Raw genomic sequence first — 15,722 nt, 5'->3', positions numbered from 1 at the left:
AGCGCGCGAACCCGCGTTTGCATCACGTGCCCCAGCTTTAGACTTTCCATTCGAAGCCCCCCCTCAGTGGTGCAACCAACCTGTATTGGTGAGGCTTCTTTGCCCTTTGCCTGCCACTTTACCGCCACTGGCTTACACACGCTTGACCTGCCATCATCGTGGTCGGATGCACCACGATGGCCCCAAAAGAAGCACCTCTGCAGTCGATCTCCATTGACCGCACCGAAACACGGTCGCTGCCGTCGCCGCACACCGTCTACGCAATCGTCGTCGTCCTCCCCGTCCGATCCTGGACAGTGTATCGGCGCTACAATGACTTTTTCCAGCTGCACGCCTCCTTCTCCTCGGCTGCATGCGGACCGCCGCCGGCTCCACTACCACCAAAACACGCAGCGCGCCGTACACTGCGGAGCATCACGGGTCTCGGCGGGCTGCTGCCTGCGCCCGAGTCGGTGCGCGAAGCCGACGAGGAACAGCTCCGGGAGCGCAGGGCCCAGCTCGAAACGTATCTCCGCGCCATTGTGGCGAGCACCAACGATGCCTGGAGGGCGTCGGATGAATTCAAGGCATTCATTGAGCTTCCCAAGAGTCAATTCGTCTCTCGGGCCCATTTCCAGCAGGGGCAGGACCAGCAGCAGCAGCAGCAGCAGCAGCAGCGACCGACCGGGGCAGGATTCGAGGATGCTGGGTTGTCCAATGGAGAGAGAAAGGCCTACGTTCCGGGAACCTACGCGAGGGCGGCAGACGCAGGTGCACCAGGCGGTGGGCGGGGCTCCTTTACCCGCACGCTCGGAAGCGCCGCGCCGCCACGGCCGCCCGCGCCCGTCGAGACGGCTGCCACCCGGCTGCTCGATGAGCGCGGGCTGCTGGACTCGCAAAAGGCCGCAATGAATCGACAGGACTCCCAGCTGGATGACTTGGCCGCGATCTTGCGGAGGCAAAAGGCCATGGGCCTCGCCATCAACCAGGAGCTGGCCGAGCAGTCGGAACTGCTCGACGACCTCGACGGAGAGGTGGAGGGCACCCAGGCAAAGATGGCTAACGCCGAGGGAAAGATGAAGAAGCTCGAGGGCTGAGGCAGGCTCCATTTATTCATGGAGGCAACGGGAATAGAGGCTCTACATTGTATTTAGACAAGCATGTAATGATGAATACCCCTTCTAGAGTGATGTGAATGGTACAATTGTAGTCTAACAAAGCGACACGAGCATGAGAGATTTTGGATGGCAATGATGGCGTAAAAATCACGAAGCAAGCGAAGAGATGAGCAGGGCATCGTTTGTCAAACGTCGGCAGCTTGTCGCATTAGACGCAGGGATTGGTAGGTGGCATATGTCCTGGAAAAGTCACAAGTCAGCAGCGGCGACTAGACACAAGGCAGAGATTCTACCGACATTGTGACGCTGGGTCTCTTAGCGACCTTGCAGTCGATCAAATCGCGCCACGCCACATCAAAGGCAAGCTTGATCCTCTTGATCCTGCGACTCTTGTCGCCTTTGGTCTGCTCCACCGCAGTCGCGTAGAGACAGCTCGCGACGAGCTGCTTGTAAAAACGAAGCTCGGGAGTTGTGAGCCTGGCCTCGAGATGGCAACTGTTATAATTGCTAGGTTCGCCACCGCCTCGCAGGCTAGATGTTGCAACAGAACCGGGCTCGGAGCCTTGAGATGAAGTTGGTGGAGTAAGGAAAGGAGAGACTCGAGCGGACTTGAGGGGATCAACACCGCAGATATCGAGGCCGATTTTGGAGGTTTGCCAGGAATGATAAAGATGCAAAACGGTAGTCGCGACCTCCCGAGAAGCAAGCGTATCACCGTGGTCATCGTGGCTGTCGAGAGGAGGTTTGGAGGCGGTCTGCCTCTTGGCTGGTGAAGTCTTGGTTGGTGAAGTATTACCTGCATTTCCGTGCGGAGTGCTAGCTCTGGATATTGCTCTGCCTGGCGTTGCCTTGTAATGGTTCGTCCACAGCGAAGTGTAGGTCTCGAAAAACTTATCGATATGAGACTTGATCGCCAGCTGCTGTGTGGTAGACAATCTACCCTTCGCAATGCTCTCGCTCCATAAAGAAGCCAGATCAGGGTCATCGTCGTCGGCATTCAATACTTCTAGCCCCCTTTTACGCACGATTTGGCTCGCCTCTTCCGATCCTACCAGCCAGAGGACATCGAGGATGCAAGGCGGGAGCGACTGATCCCTCTTGATCACGTTGGCAATAGAGTCAGCGCTTTGGCTGTAAATCGAATCAGCGTCCCTTGGCAGACAGATGGTCACAGCACTCGGCATCCTACCTTTCCCAATTGGGTAGCTTCTCGTTGTACCGCATTTGATCGGCTCTCAACACCTCGTCCTTGATGTAGACGCCATTCTTGACGCCGTCCATCGTTTGGTTGACTGTAGGGATAAAGATAAGCGAAGTCTTTCATTTAAGGGGAGTAAGGGGCTGTCTGCTCACATTTGAAGGCCATGTCGATGGTATCCTGATGCTGCAAACCATTCTTGTAGGCAGAGCACAGCGTCAGATTCCCATAGACGCCGACGAGGTCCATTGCAAACACGTTCTGTGTGACAATCTGAACGAGCGCTACATCTCGATCCTCGCCGTCTCCAGACGTTTGGAGGAACGAATCGAGAGTTCGCTCGTCGCGATGAAAGGCGTCGTCGAGGCTGATGCTAGGCTTACATCGCTCGAGATCGACGTTTTTGAACCCTTCGACGATCGTCGGTTCCCAGATAACACGTATAGTGTCGCCGTCCATGTCGCCGCCGGAGAGAACATCAGCGAGAGATCGATCGCCTTTCGTGCTGAAGACAATCAGGCCAGAGTAGCGCTCTAAAGCTTTGTACGTCGTCGCTCTGACTCTGCGACAGTCTGCCGGAGTCAAGCACGGGTGTCTGGTAACAAGGACGTCGCCTTCAAGAGCCGGAATGTCGACGCCAGAGTCAGGGTCTCTCGGCATCTTGGAGGAATTGAATGTGAGTTGCACCTCGCCCTCTTCGAGTACTCCCACGGGATCGGGGATGACAATGACCTCTACACTCCTTGGTACCTAGAGGAAAAAAAAATGAGCCTCATGGTCGATTAAGAAGCAGCTTCCTAATGCTCAGTAATTACCTTGATCTGGAATTTGTTGAGCGCCCGATGCAGGATATCCCTGGTCGCGTCGACCATCTGATCGGCGAGATAGGCCGATTGGCGAGGATGAAAACCGGCCAAGAGCATCTCGTAGCACTTCTCCAACTTTGATTTTGGCGTGGTGAACAGCTCGCCGTCCTCTTCTTCCTTGCCGTCTCGATCACGCTGGTCCTCGAGTCTGCTCTTCAACCCCCTTGCCCTTGCGTCAAGCTGGTTGCGATTGTTGCGGTTGTTGGAGACGTTGCCGAACTTGTCGACCGCTCTGACCAATTCAGTGCACGTACGGTCGAAGCTGAGCTGGTCGGTGACCTGCCTCAGCGACACGCTTTGTAGCTCGATTAGCGTCTCGTAGCTGACGCCGTTGTGTGCGAGGACGAGAACTATCTGCTTGCTCAGCGTGCTTGGCCACGAGACCTGGGCCGGCGACAGGACATCGATGGTGTTGAGTGCTGGGTCTTCTGAGCATGGCTCGGGCCGCTTGAGCTTGAGCTGACTGTCGCGAATCGACAGGTGCATGCCTGGCGCGCTTTGCGGCTCGACGTACCACATGCCTTTGGCACCCGCGAAGCGCGCCTGGAAGGCAGCAGGAGGCCTTTCCCATCCTGCAGCTCCTGTCACCGCTCGCAATGCTTCCTCACTGATGGCTGCTGCGCCATCGGTCATGATCTGGCCAGTAGGTGCGACAATGTCTCGCTCAAACGAGACTGACTCGGGCGGTAGCGTCGGGCCCGCAATGCTCGAAGAAAAGCCGAGAACGAGGCGCTGAAGGTACTTCAGAAGCTTTGTCGACCCATTTTGAGCGAAAGGACCGTGCCAGTCAAGGAAGCTCGCGATCGAAGGCATATCGTCGTCGATATTGAAGAGGAAAATGGTGTCGTCGCGCTGGAGAAGAGGACGATAGCGTCTACCGGCGAGGAAGAAATCCTTGGTGAGGAAGACTTTGAGAGAATTGCGATTTGGCGTTGTCATCGCTGTGTGGTGAAGTCTGATGCGCAGGAACCGTGCGCTCCCGAACCGCCGAGAGAACTACATGGTATGTCAGCAGTGTCCCTTCGTGTGCCCTGTCTCAAGCATCACTGACCCTGGTGCTATGTGCACATCTGGGGGGATCCAGCTTCACTGTGAAGTCATCTGGACAACCAGGATCTGGTCCGAGGGTACCGGTGAAAAAGACTCTGCCACCGCACCAGCCCTTTTCCGTATCGACGCAGATGCCGTGCCTCTGGAGCGCTTCCTCCTCCTTGTCCAGGTCCTCGAACGCTGAAGCGTCGAGGGGCATGAGGTTGAATGGCGGCTCCTGGAGCCTCGCAGCAGCTTCTCGGTTGCTGAGCCCTCGGAGCGCGTTGAGCGAAGGAAGATGGATCGTGTCCCAGCTAACGATGTTTCGCGAGACCAGCATAGTGAAATAGTAATGGGCACCAAAGCAGATGGGCTCGTATGAGTGGTTGTGCATGAGACCGTGTAGCAGCTCCATCTCTTTGCGTGAGCCGACGACGTTGACATTGTGTGGCACGGTCGTCTTAATCTCTCTCTTTTGCTTCGCCAGTCGCTCGTTTACCTTGCCAGCCTCTGTTTGGCGAGCATCTCTGGCAGGTGATTGGGGCTTGACACCATCGCATTTAACGCGCGCACGCTTCTCTGGACTGTTGAAATTCTTGAAGGCTATTGGGGCAGTTGCTTCTGGGCTACGAGGGCGCCGCGTACCGCGTTTGTCTTCCTTCTCTTCCTCGAGACCTCCGCTAGCCATGTCAAGGTCAACTTCGAGGAGCTTGCTGTCGAGGGAGAGGTCGCCAAATTCAGACGATGCAATGGGTGGCGATTCGTGGGTATGGTCTTGGTCGTCAGGTGATTGGCTTGGGGACAGGTCACATATTGATGGTGCATTGGATGGAATATTGGGCGTCTCTGCAGGCTCTGGCGTGCTTGTTATTGAGCCCCGTCGCGTAGCCATCGATTTTGAGCCGGGCAAGAGGGGAGAAGGAGAAAAGAAAGAGGATGGAGAGGGAGAGGAAGGGGGAGATGGCGAAAGATGAGCGGCGTTTCCTCTCGAGAGTGCTTCATCGACATCTTTGAGAAAATTGCCCGCCCGACGAAGTGCAGCGTGTGGCGCCAGTGGTCGACGCAACCCAGCGCTGTCGAACCTGGCCAAGGCCCTCTCCAGCGCCGCTCGATTCTCCAAGTGCAGTCTCTAGGTTCACAGCCATAAGCAAGAAGCAAATGCGAGAAGAAATTCTGTCTTCACTCTTCCTCACTTTGATGCGCGCCTCATGCTCTCTCGTCAGCCGTATCTCATTGTCCAGCTTGAGATACTTGATGAGGCTCTCTGGGCTGGCCAGAATCCTCTCCGTCATCGTGTCGGTTCCTCCTCCCTCCTCCCCTTGGGGCGCGTTGTGCGTTTAACCTGCGAAGAAGCCTGCGAATTAGGCTCAGCCGTGGTCAGTGCGAGGGCATCACACGTGAGTCCGCCCGCTCGCGAAGAGCGACCTTGTTGCGCTCCGAGTCTATTAAACCGACGTACGGCATCAAACAAGAGCCAAAGTCAAAGCAGAGCTGGAAAGCATGGATGGCTGGGCGCCTCTGGCTCCCACCAAACGCTTCTCGCAGTCGGGACAGTATGCGAGAGCGGCCACCACAGCACCGCTCAAGGCCGTCGCAGATGCAGTGAGGGGAGCAGGTGGAGCAGGACGGCACTCTCTGGAAGAGGCAAAGGCAGCGGGGGGCGCCGATGCGTTCCCCCCGGTCGGTCAGGTTCCTCACACCGTCGCTCTTCACATCTTGTCTTTTTTGCCGATATCGGACCAAAGAAACTGTGCTCTGGCGGGGAGAGCGCTGGCGAGAGTCGTGGCTGACGAAGCGAACTGGAGCAGGCGTTTGGAGGCCCTCGATTGGTGTCATGTCGACGGGCTCGCAGTGGATCTCGGCGAAGAGGCGAGCATAGACGAGGTCAGAAGCCTGGGTCGACGAAGAAAAGGGAAGGAAAAGGAGAAAGCGGCTGCGTCACCGGCGGCAAAGAGGAAAACCGATACCAAGTCGCCTCCGATTGTGACGAAGCCGGGCCGGTCGCTGTCCGCTACGGACGACGACGATGATTTCGGCGACTTTGCCGGGCCAAGCACAGCTGTTCAAGGCAGCTCTCCCTCTGCCGATGATGGCTTTGGCGACTTCGTCGTAGGAAAGGCGCCCGTGGGTGGCTCCTTTGCCAGCGGCACCGCCAGTGTGGCCATGGGTGGCGGTCAACCGCACTCCATCACGGCTCCATCGAGCGCAACGGCAGCTGCACGATCTTCTTTCTCCCCCCCTAACCATGGCTTCTCCTCGTCTTCCTCCCAGCCAAAGGCAAAGGTGTCGTCAACAGCGCCTGCGGCGGGAAGCGGCGCCATTTTCTCCTATGCCGCCGAAGCAGCTTTGCCCTTGTGCGGCTCGTCTTCCTCATTCAGAAAGCTGAAGGCGTACGCACGGGCGTTGCGAAGCTTTCAGAAGTCGCTGGCAGATCTGTCCGGTCCGCCGACGAGCTCGCTCATCTTCACCTGCGATTTGGGGCTCGATGCCCAAGCAGCGCTGCTCGCCAACCTCCTTCGTTTCATCTCGACGAGCGTGGGTGGAGTGTCTTCGGCTGCGTTGGCCGAGAGCAAGCAGCGGTCAACGAACAAGATGCTTGCCTATGACGAGGATGCTTCCATCACGGTGCGGGGCCAGAGCGCCTCCCGGCAGCTGCAGCGGACCATACTCTCTTCCTTCCAGGGCGCCCTGGCCCGGAGAGGGGATGCCGTCAGGGCAGCTGCCCATGGTGCAGACACGGCCAGAGCGATACGGAGAGCCGAGGACGATATGCGAGGTCATGCTTGTGCCGTGTGGGAGCTCGGTAATGCTCGGCTTGCATTGGCTCTGAGCAACAGCGATGGAGCGGGCGAGGACGAAGGGCTGGATGCATCCCGAGACTCTGAGCAGGAGGATCGGTTTGGAAGAATGGAGGCCGCTAAAGCCTTTCTCGAGACGAGGGAGATCTTCTATCAGGGAATGAAACAGCACGATCCTCTGGCCAACATCATCAGCAAGACGACGTCATCGCCATCACTCGATTTCACCGCCATGGATAAATTCATGTCGGAGATCCTCGAGACTATTCGGACGGATGGACAGATTGTCGCCACCGTCTTTCCACCCGAGCAAGACGTTCTCATCGCCTACGCAGACCGAGTGGCTCACGACGTCGTGTCAGATTACACGAGACCGTTGCTCGATCACTGTCAAACACTCTCGATGCACCTATACCTACGATGCTGTGCTGCGACATTTGCCCAGGCTTTGCGCATTGCCGATGTAATGCTTGCTATTGAACCGCGAGACGAGGACATCGTTGATCAGGAACGTTGCCAAGACGTCGTGCTGCGCATGTGGGAATCCAACATCGATGACTACCTCCAAGGCGAGCGACAGTGGGTAAGCGAAGAGATGGGAAAGGTGACGGAAAAATGGGAGAGCGACCTTGCGAATGAGTCGGCGGCCTCCAAGACCGACGCTGCCCTCTTTCTCAACTCGCAGAATCCTGCAGCCGTCAAGAGGTCAGTCCTGTCTGGCTTTAAAGATGTTCTTCTCCTACCTGTCACCGTCGTCCCAAGAACGGTGGGCTACGTCGGCAACGCAGCCATTAGGACAGCTGGCAGTGGCCTCTCGTCGCTCAATCCAAGGAGATGGCAGTCTGGTGGTGCATCTTCGGGCGCGGCCGCATCGGCAACAGCAAAGGGAGGCGCAAGAAGCAGTAGTCCTAGCGTAGGAGCTTCTCTCTCGGCAAATCCGTCGTCGCCTTTGCCACCTAATCCGTCGACACCCTCAGAAAAGGGCTATGTGGACTTCAGCAATGGGTCTGCTGGCGGTGGGACCCTCGACGTGTACGGTGATACGGCCGACGGCGATGATGACATCGACAACGACTTAGGAGACGACTTCAACGAAAAAGATGAATGGAATGCAGAGGTGGAAGCGTGGGGCCGGGTGGCAAGCGTTCGTCCTGCAGCACCACCAACTTCTGCGAAGCGGATCAGCTCTCAGCTCAGCTCTCAGACTTCTTCCACGGCTTCAAGGCCAACCTCGCTGACTCCGTCTTCAGCCATTACTCGACCCTCGACCGTCTCGCCCTCGCCTTCGCGCTCAAGCACACCGGTCGGCGGCATTGGCAACAATTCGCGACCGATCGCGCAGATGCAGCTCCTCCTCTCGCTCGATACAGCACTCCAAGTGATTCACGTCAATCGAGACTGTATCAAGCGTGTCGAGACGTTCACAAAGTACCCTGACGAGGTCGGGGAGAGAGTGGCAAAGGAGATTGAAGATGTTGCCATTCTCTTTTTTCACGCACTCGGCGAGGGTCACGTAGCGCCTGGCTTTGCGAAGGCGACGAAGCAGATCCAGGACTGGAAGCCCAAGGATGACGCCGGCGCAGCAGACGGGGAAGGCTCAGATGGGGGCGACGAGCGAGTCGAGCCACTGGTCCACTTCTTTGAGCTCGTGCACGTCGGCGACACGATTGCTCAGATGGTGCAAGTCTACTTTGACCAGGAGCTTAGCCACCACATCGACAAGAATGATTTTCTCAACGCCGTCGTGCGAGAAAAGAAGCGGTTCGAGTCGAGTCTGGACGAAGCAGTCGCCAAGGGGCTCAATGCTGGCGTGGATCTGCTGCTGGGCCAGGCTGAGCACCTCATTGTGACGAGACAGGCGCCTGGCGACTATTACCCGGACAAGAACAAGGATCTGGAGCTTGGGCCTAGCCGGGCATGCCGAGAAGCCGTTGATTGTCTGAAGACACACTGCAAGATGCTCGTCGGGAGCACCGACAAGAATGTATTGGAGGTCTTCTACCAGGAGGTGGGCATCCGCTTGCACGGCATCATTTGCAAGCACCTGAAGCGGCAGATCATCTCCCTCGATGGCGGCTTCAAGGTCATCGCCGACCTCAACCACTACCATGCCTTTATCGCCACGCTTCGTCAGCCCAGCATCACACCGTACTTTGATGCCCTCAAAATGCTTGGGAATGTCTACATCATCGACAGTCCCAAAGAGCTCGCCCAGATTGCGAGAGATGCAAATATGTTTGGGGGCACTCTGAGCCCAGAAGATCTCTACGAGTTCTTGCAGGTGAGTTTCCAGTCCCTTCCCCTGCTTCCCATCTACTTCTCAAATTCACTCTTCTACTGCAACAGGCCCGTAGTGACTTCAAGATGATTGAAAAGGCCATCGACAAGGAGATGTACGGTTTCAAGCTGGCCGAGGACTGTGTCATCGCTTAGATTTGCAGCACTACTTTGAACAAATGCACATGTAATTGTTTTCGGCCCTTCATGATGGCATGTGTGTGTCGAAAGGCAAGTTCATCATGTCGTGCTGCCTGGGGCGTAGCTCTATCTAGTATTTCCCGAGGCCATCTCCGGGCCAGTCGATCCAGTCGACGCTGATTGCGATGCTCACGACGGTCAAGACCGTCACGAGGCCTACGCTTGTCCACATCCATGCCTTTTCGCGCGGCGTGATGGACTCGAAGTGCAATAGCCTCTTTTGGTTCGTTGCGAGCCCTCTTTCGAGGTCGTCATCGTCAAAGTCGTCGTCGTCGTCATACTCTGGTGCACCGTAGCCATTGCCTACATCATCATCCTCTTGATACGCATGAGGGAGAGAGCCGCCTGAGAAGGGCTCATCATCGAGCCTGAGAGCCTCTGGCTTTGCACTGTTGACACTCGCAATCGACGGAAGAGCGTCGTGTCCGAATGAAGGAAGATGCCGCTCGTCCTCCTCGTCATCTTCCTGCTGCTCCACCTGCTTATTGAGCGCTGAACTCGAGGCACGAGGCGTACCGGCATGCTGCTGCTGAAGCTCCATCGAGTTCCTCATGTCGTCCAGGTCGACGCGGTGCAGCTCGTAGCAGTCCGCCTCGCTCTCGGCCTCGTAGTTGAACAGATCCGTCGTCGCGGCCGTCGAGTTCGAGCCGCTCCTCGCACGAGTCCCGTCGCGCTTTCTCGGCTCATTGCCAAGACCTAAGCCAAGCAGCTCGGGATTGTGTGCAACGCTACGGCGAGGTGTGTGCGTCAGTGTCCGGCCTGGCGAGGACGTCGAGGGAGTGGAGGGCGACATCGTAGACCGAGATGGACGGCGACCATGCGACGGACCTCGCTCCGACTGGCCGGACGGGGGCGAAGAAAGGTCAAAACGTCTGGGCGAAGGAGGCACAGCGGTGACCGCCGACTCCACCGAGCTCGGGTCTTGCCTGGCCAGCTTCGAGTCGGCCGTCATGGTGATGGTCTAGATCGCCCGATTCACACTCTCCTTTCGGTGCTGGTTCTGCTCATCGACCAGGTCGTACGTCGGCTTTTTCATAGATTAAGATTGACCGCGGGATCTTGAAAGGGCTTTGACTAGCGATGCTGCTACTGCTGCTGTTGGTAAGTGGCCAGGACCTTCTTCAGCTCATGGCTAGAAGGAGTGTTCAAGGCAGAAAATTTAGATCTCGGTCGATTCGACTTCGCGTTTCTCTTCTTTGTTCTTGGTTTTTGTTATTCTAAAACAAGACGCAAGGCGCTGCACGCGCTGGCGAGCGCCGCCGAAGAGCGAGCAGGCTTGCTTTTGGAGAATAGCCGTGGTCACCAAGACGTCCTCAGTCCCTCTATTCAAAGCTGATGGTCGACCAGATGTCTGTCTTCACCATTGCTGCTTTTGAGCTATTCCCCAAATTAGAAGCAAAGGCAGAAAGCCGTCCAGACCGTCGACGTGAACGTGACCAACTGCTTGTTTCTAGGCTAGCGCAAGGAGGTCCGACGCCTGGAACGCGGTCCCTGATCTCTCACCACCGAAATCCCTGCCCTCCCCTTTTCACTTCACCTTGGTCACAGTAGTCAGAGAGAATTGGGTTCTTGACACTTCTGCTCGCCTCGTCGCTTCTGCAGCCTCATCATGTCGGCCCATCAACAAGCGGGCGGCTTTTCGGCTGCTGACGCATACAATCAGCCACTGCAATCGTCTAGTTTGCCTCCGCGTGAGGAGAGCCAACGCCCCTTGAGCAACCCAGCCGCGGCGTACGGCTACTCCAGAGGTGCAACAAGGGCGCAAAACGACGACGATGACGATGAGGACGATGATGATGATGATGAAGACGAGGGTGAGCCCGCTTACATCCTTCCTGTTCCCCTCCTTACCCACCACTGACCCGAGGCAATGCTGAACAGACTGGAATGTCTACGACGACTTCAACAACGCTCGGCCGATTCCGAGCCAGTCGCATCAGGACTCCTTTGCCGGACAGCGGCAGTCCGGAGCTGGCTGGTCCCAGCATCAATTCCAGGGTGTCGGCTTGCCTGAGGGAGGAGCCCAGCCTCTGGGCACACCTTACAGCGACTATCCTACCAAGTCTTTGTATGGCGATCGTGAGACGGCGGCTCCGCGCGACTCAAGACTCATTCCGGCATCGGCATTTGGGTTTGATGCCTCCAACATGGACCCCAGGACATCAAAGTATATGCGCGATGCCAACGGCGAGATTGTCGGAGCCGCCCCCGTCGGGGATGAGGACGGGAGGCTTGGTGTTGGAGGCAGTGGTACAAAGGGCGCCGCGAGTGAGAGCGGCATTGAGCTCATCACAGTCCCGGCGCTTGGTAACGAGTACAGCGAAGAGGAAGTGAAAAGGATGCGAAGATCCGACAAGAGAAGATCGAAGGCTAGGAAGAGGAAAGAAGGCGCAAGGAAGTGGGCAAGAGGAGAGAAGAAGATCGGTGGCTGGTTGGGCCCGAGGTGCGCCGTCTTCTTCGTCTTCATCTCCTTGGTCCTGTAAGTTTTGGCTCTGCGCTGGCGAGCTTCGGCTGTCCATCTTATCCCTGCTGACTCCCTTCATGTTCAGCCTCGGCATCATGCTTTACTTTGTCATTCCTCGAGTGCCTAGTGAGTTACCATTTCGTAGATCTTGCAAGTAGCCGCATTCCTGACTCGATTACGAACAGCTTTCCAAATCCAAACGACGACACCCCTGGAGGCTGTGCCGGATGGCAATGCGATGCAGACGCACTCGTTCCCCACCAATTTCAGCATGAATATGAACATTAACCTTCGCGGCAACAACAAGGGCGGCTGGGTCGCCTCAAATGCCCACGACATGACGATGGAAGTGACGGACCTGACAACTGGAAAGAAGGTTGGAAAGGGTCAGATTGACAGCAAGTCATTCCCCGGTCGCAAAAGTACGGTCTTCCAATTCCCAGTCAGCTTTTCCTACGCGAGTCTCAACAGCACGGGTGATGAAACTTGGAAGCACTGGATCAACGCCTGTGGGCCGAAGTGTAAGCATCAAGTCCCAGTGCGGCTCTTCTGCCAGAGATGCTGATTCCACGCTCTTTGTTTCATACAGACCAAGGTACGACGCGAGACACTCTCAATCTGGGCTTCACCGTTAAAATGTCGATTCAGGGTCTCATTGGCTCAAAGGGGCAGTCGACGCAGCTTCCGAATCTGGAGTGCCCTTTCACCCTTCAGGCCGACCAGACATGATGGCCTGGCAATCCCCAAATGGACATTTTCGCCCTCTCCCCTTTTCCTTAACACTTTTTCATTACCTCCCAGTGTCTGACCACTCTAAACCTATCCTCCTGTAGCTGTATTGAATCGATTTGTGAGCTGTCCTGGCGTCTGATCCCGTCCTGGAAGAGTCTTTCCTCATTCCCTTTCTCTCAAAGAGACACACACACACACATCGTAGAAAGATTGGGAAAGTGGAGCTTATTTGCAAGTAATGTCCATCAGGGTGACATTTAGAACAACGCCCGAGCAGAGCGTACAGGCTGGCCGTCTTGGTCTGGGCAAGGAAAGGGCCCTTGAAGCTTGAATGAAGCATCATCGCTGAACCAGCTCACGACGCATCGTCGGCTTCGCTCGCCCTTGGCCCGCAGCGGAAGTCTGCCCATGCACCCTCCACCTGGTCTTAGCCACTTTCTTCTTCTTGCCTGGGACTGACTCCCCTTTCATCAGAGGACACTCTCGTCGTCTGCTCCTCCTCCTTCACATCTTCTCTCCCGACGCTGACGGTGTCCTTTTTGTCCAGTTCCGCTGCTCCTGGTACAACGCCTCTCGCCCAATTGCCCACCGTGGCCCTCAAATGGTTTTCTTCTTCGCCGGTCCTTAGCCGGTCCCTGCCCAACGCATTCAACGCCACCCCGCCACCGACGCTCGTCGTCCCTACGTCTCTTCCCTCCTCGTCCTCACCCTCTTCGTCTTCTTCCGCAGCGATGCAGTCCGAGGGCCACATTGGCCAGGGCCGATCGATGCTTCGACCATGTTCCAGGACCGTGACGGCGTCGATGTCGGTCAGACCTGCCCCGCGCCTCTTGACGTGCGGATGACGTGGAGGCCGTGCCAGTAGGCCGAGGGACATCCGGCCTTCCTGCCAGATCAACGGTTGACGGCACAGCTTGCACAGAGGACCAGCCGCAGCAGCAGCTGCTGCTGCTGCTCCTTGTCGTTGCTTCTGCTGGTTTGAGAGTGGCTGAGTTGGTTGGACTTGCCGTCGCTTGGATTGAGTAGCAGCAGGAGCCAGAGAGGTACCTGGAAAGACCTGTGATTCTTCCCCACGCCTGCCGATTCTTCCCCATCGCATCTTTTTCCTTTTCTTCTGATTCCCTGCTTCGACTTGATTGGCCGCTGCTCCTTCCAAATTCTGCTTCGAAGGATCCTCTGTCCCTTCCTGCTTCTGCTTCTCCTCGTCGTCGCCCTGTCCCATCTTCTCGTCATCTTCATCGCAGCAGTACCTTGGAGCTTCGTCCTCGTCCTCGTCCTCGTCGTCATCGTGCATGACGATGACATCGTCCTGGTGGTCCATCTCATCTTCGCTGCTTCCCTCTGGTCTGCTTGCCAACCTCGTTAGTCTATGCCCATCCCCTCCTGGCACCGAGGCGGCATTTGCGACTGTCGTCGTTTGATGATGAGAATGAGAGGGAGGATGATGAGGGTGGTGATGGTGATGATTATGCGCCATGCCAATGGTGGTGGCAGCAGGCGCAAAGATGGAGCGAGAGGCAACAGCGGCCATGGGCGTTGCACCTGCCTGAAAGCTCAATGCACCACTCAGACCGCCGTGCAGATTGCGAGGAGGTGGTTGCGCGCCGCTGATCCATGGAGTCGTGTTGTCGTAGTGGTGTGAAGCGGCTAGGACGGACTCCTGCTCAGAGATGAGGACGCGAATGCCAATGATTGCGCCAATGGCAGCGGTGAGGTGCACGGTAAAGGGGTCCAGGGTGAGGCAGTAGAAGATGAGAGTGCCGACATTGGAGAGCGCCAGGATAGAGTAGTGAGTGATGCTGTTCATCCGAAGAATTCGTAGGAGACCGCTCTGGGGCTGAATCTGGGCATCAAGCGAGGCGATACCAGTAAAGGAGACGATGGCAAAGGTGGCATCGCTAATGAAGACTGTTGCGAGAAGGCCGACAAAAGCAAAAATTCGCTTGGGCAGGTCGTCTTCGTTTGACACCAGACGGAGCTGTTCGAAGGCCGCTTCTTCAAAGGCGAAACACGTCGTCCGTGTGTTGGTCATCGAGGTGGGAGGGGCGATGTAGGACTGCAAGGTAAAGGCGATGACATTTGCGGCGAAGCGTGCGACGAGGCAGAGGCAGACAATGGCCTGTGTCAGGCCGTACCACCGGGTGGCACCTCCCCCCATGGCAGCGCGTGCAATCGTGAGGCAGCGCCAGGCCGAGATGGAAGCCGTGAGAACCGAAAGCATGGCCGATGAAGCGAAGAAGAGGGGCACAACGACGTGCGAGCAACGGGACCAGGCAAAGTCATTTCCCCACTGTCGTACAATCGCTGCAGTCCAAAAATGTGAGACCAAAGAAGAACATATGCCCCAAGTCTTTGTGGCCATGTGCCTGTGGCCAACTCACCGAGGATGCCAAAGGATACGCTTCCGTAGCGGAGCCAGAGCGTGGCCCACGGTTGAATGGCCCTTGTCTTGAGCCGACTCCTGCGGCTCGAAAGCCTTCGCCAGATGTCGACCTCGGACGGCGCGTGGAGCAGGTACTCGTACAGGACGAGAAATTGCGTTATGATGGGTAAGGCGACGTGGATGCCCACGGTAGGCAGCCAGGCCGCCGCGGCCCATTGCGAGGGCGTCAGCCTGCCGAGGACTGCTGGACCATCTTCGCCGAATCGAGGGTAGTCGAGCATCGTCGTTGTCTGCTTGTCCTCAGCGCCGAGGGGCGCCAGTGATCATCGTGGCATTGCAGTCTCCTCCTGTCTATGACTGGCTGGTGGTCGGGCACGGCTTTCACCGCACCCCATGGCCTTCCGACGACCTTGTGTACTGAGGGCCATTTGATGCCGGCAACAGGAATAATCTCGGAGTGGACTCTCTGTCCCCTATTGAAATTCTGCCGTGTGGACCACGGGGTTTCCGGGATAATTGTATCTTTTTTTGTAGTCATCAATTATAACGCTATTCGAGGGTTAAGACAGTTAATACAAATCCGGATTGGATGAACCATGAGGTCGGGTGACGACGCATGATGTAGGCACGCTTGTGCTCGGTCTCCTCGCACCTTTTCTGGGGCTATGAGAGACAGA

At 56.8% G+C, this 15,722-nt stretch overlaps 6 protein-coding genes across 6 annotated transcripts; 3 read left to right on the top strand and 3 right to left on the bottom strand.

The window, feature by feature from the left end:
• The first annotated feature begins 81 nt into the window (after positions 1-81).
• On the top strand, positions 82-1,161 carry FA10DRAFT_268377 (Phox-like protein). The gene has a single exon (XM_025522304.1). It carries the CDS (start codon positions 177-179, stop codon positions 1,074-1,076), a length of 900 nt encoding a protein of 299 aa, XP_025375359.1. The 5' UTR covers positions 82-176; the 3' UTR covers positions 1,077-1,161.
• On the bottom strand, positions 1,122-5,494 carry FA10DRAFT_280763 (RdRP-domain-containing protein). The gene is made up of 7 exons (XM_025523641.1): positions 5,384-5,494; positions 4,213-5,319; positions 3,111-4,157; positions 2,451-3,045; positions 2,287-2,389; positions 1,395-2,228; positions 1,122-1,337 (listed from the first exon to the last, which is right to left on the bottom strand). The coding sequence occupies exons 1-7, from the start codon at positions 5,480-5,482 to the stop codon at positions 1,283-1,285; spliced, it is 3,840 nt and encodes a 1,279-aa protein (XP_025375358.1). The 5' UTR covers positions 5,483-5,494; the 3' UTR covers positions 1,122-1,282.
• Positions 5,495-5,646: 152 nt separating this feature from the next.
• FA10DRAFT_268375 (hypothetical protein) lies at positions 5,647-9,471 on the top strand. The gene is made up of 2 exons (XM_025522303.1): positions 5,647-9,269; positions 9,335-9,471. Exons 1-2 carry the CDS (start codon positions 5,691-5,693, stop codon positions 9,419-9,421), a joined length of 3,666 nt encoding a protein of 1,221 aa, XP_025375357.1. The 5' UTR covers positions 5,647-5,690; the 3' UTR covers positions 9,422-9,471.
• FA10DRAFT_268374 (hypothetical protein) lies at positions 9,382-10,792 on the bottom strand. Its single transcript, XM_025522302.1, has one exon. It carries the CDS (start codon positions 10,416-10,418, stop codon positions 9,537-9,539), a length of 882 nt encoding a protein of 293 aa, XP_025375356.1. The 5' UTR covers positions 10,419-10,792; the 3' UTR covers positions 9,382-9,536.
• On the top strand, positions 10,753-12,790 carry FA10DRAFT_254177 (hypothetical protein). Its single transcript, XM_025519720.1, has 5 exons — positions 10,753-11,280; positions 11,348-11,945; positions 12,016-12,056; positions 12,116-12,451; positions 12,520-12,790. The coding sequence occupies exons 1-5, from the start codon at positions 11,076-11,078 to the stop codon at positions 12,657-12,659; spliced, it is 1,320 nt and encodes a 439-aa protein (XP_025375355.1). The 5' UTR covers positions 10,753-11,075; the 3' UTR covers positions 12,660-12,790.
• A 54-nt stretch (positions 12,791-12,844) lies between these two features.
• Positions 12,845-15,503, bottom strand: FA10DRAFT_268372 (hypothetical protein). The gene is made up of 2 exons (XM_025522301.1): positions 15,044-15,503; positions 12,845-14,966 (listed from the first exon to the last, which is right to left on the bottom strand). Exons 1-2 carry the CDS (start codon positions 15,324-15,326, stop codon positions 13,090-13,092), a joined length of 2,160 nt encoding a protein of 719 aa, XP_025375354.1. The 5' UTR covers positions 15,327-15,503; the 3' UTR covers positions 12,845-13,089.
• Positions 15,504-15,722: the final 219 nt, after the last annotated feature.

This window comes from Acaromyces ingoldii, assembly GCF_003144295.1.
Source record: "Acaromyces ingoldii strain MCA 4198 unplaced genomic scaffold FA10scaffold_5, whole genome shotgun sequence".
Classification (NCBI taxonomy): domain Eukaryota; kingdom Fungi; phylum Basidiomycota; class Exobasidiomycetes; order Exobasidiales; family Cryptobasidiaceae; genus Acaromyces; species Acaromyces ingoldii.
Note: the sequence above shows the minus strand (reverse complement) of the source record. Positions and strands in the feature narration are given on the sequence as shown.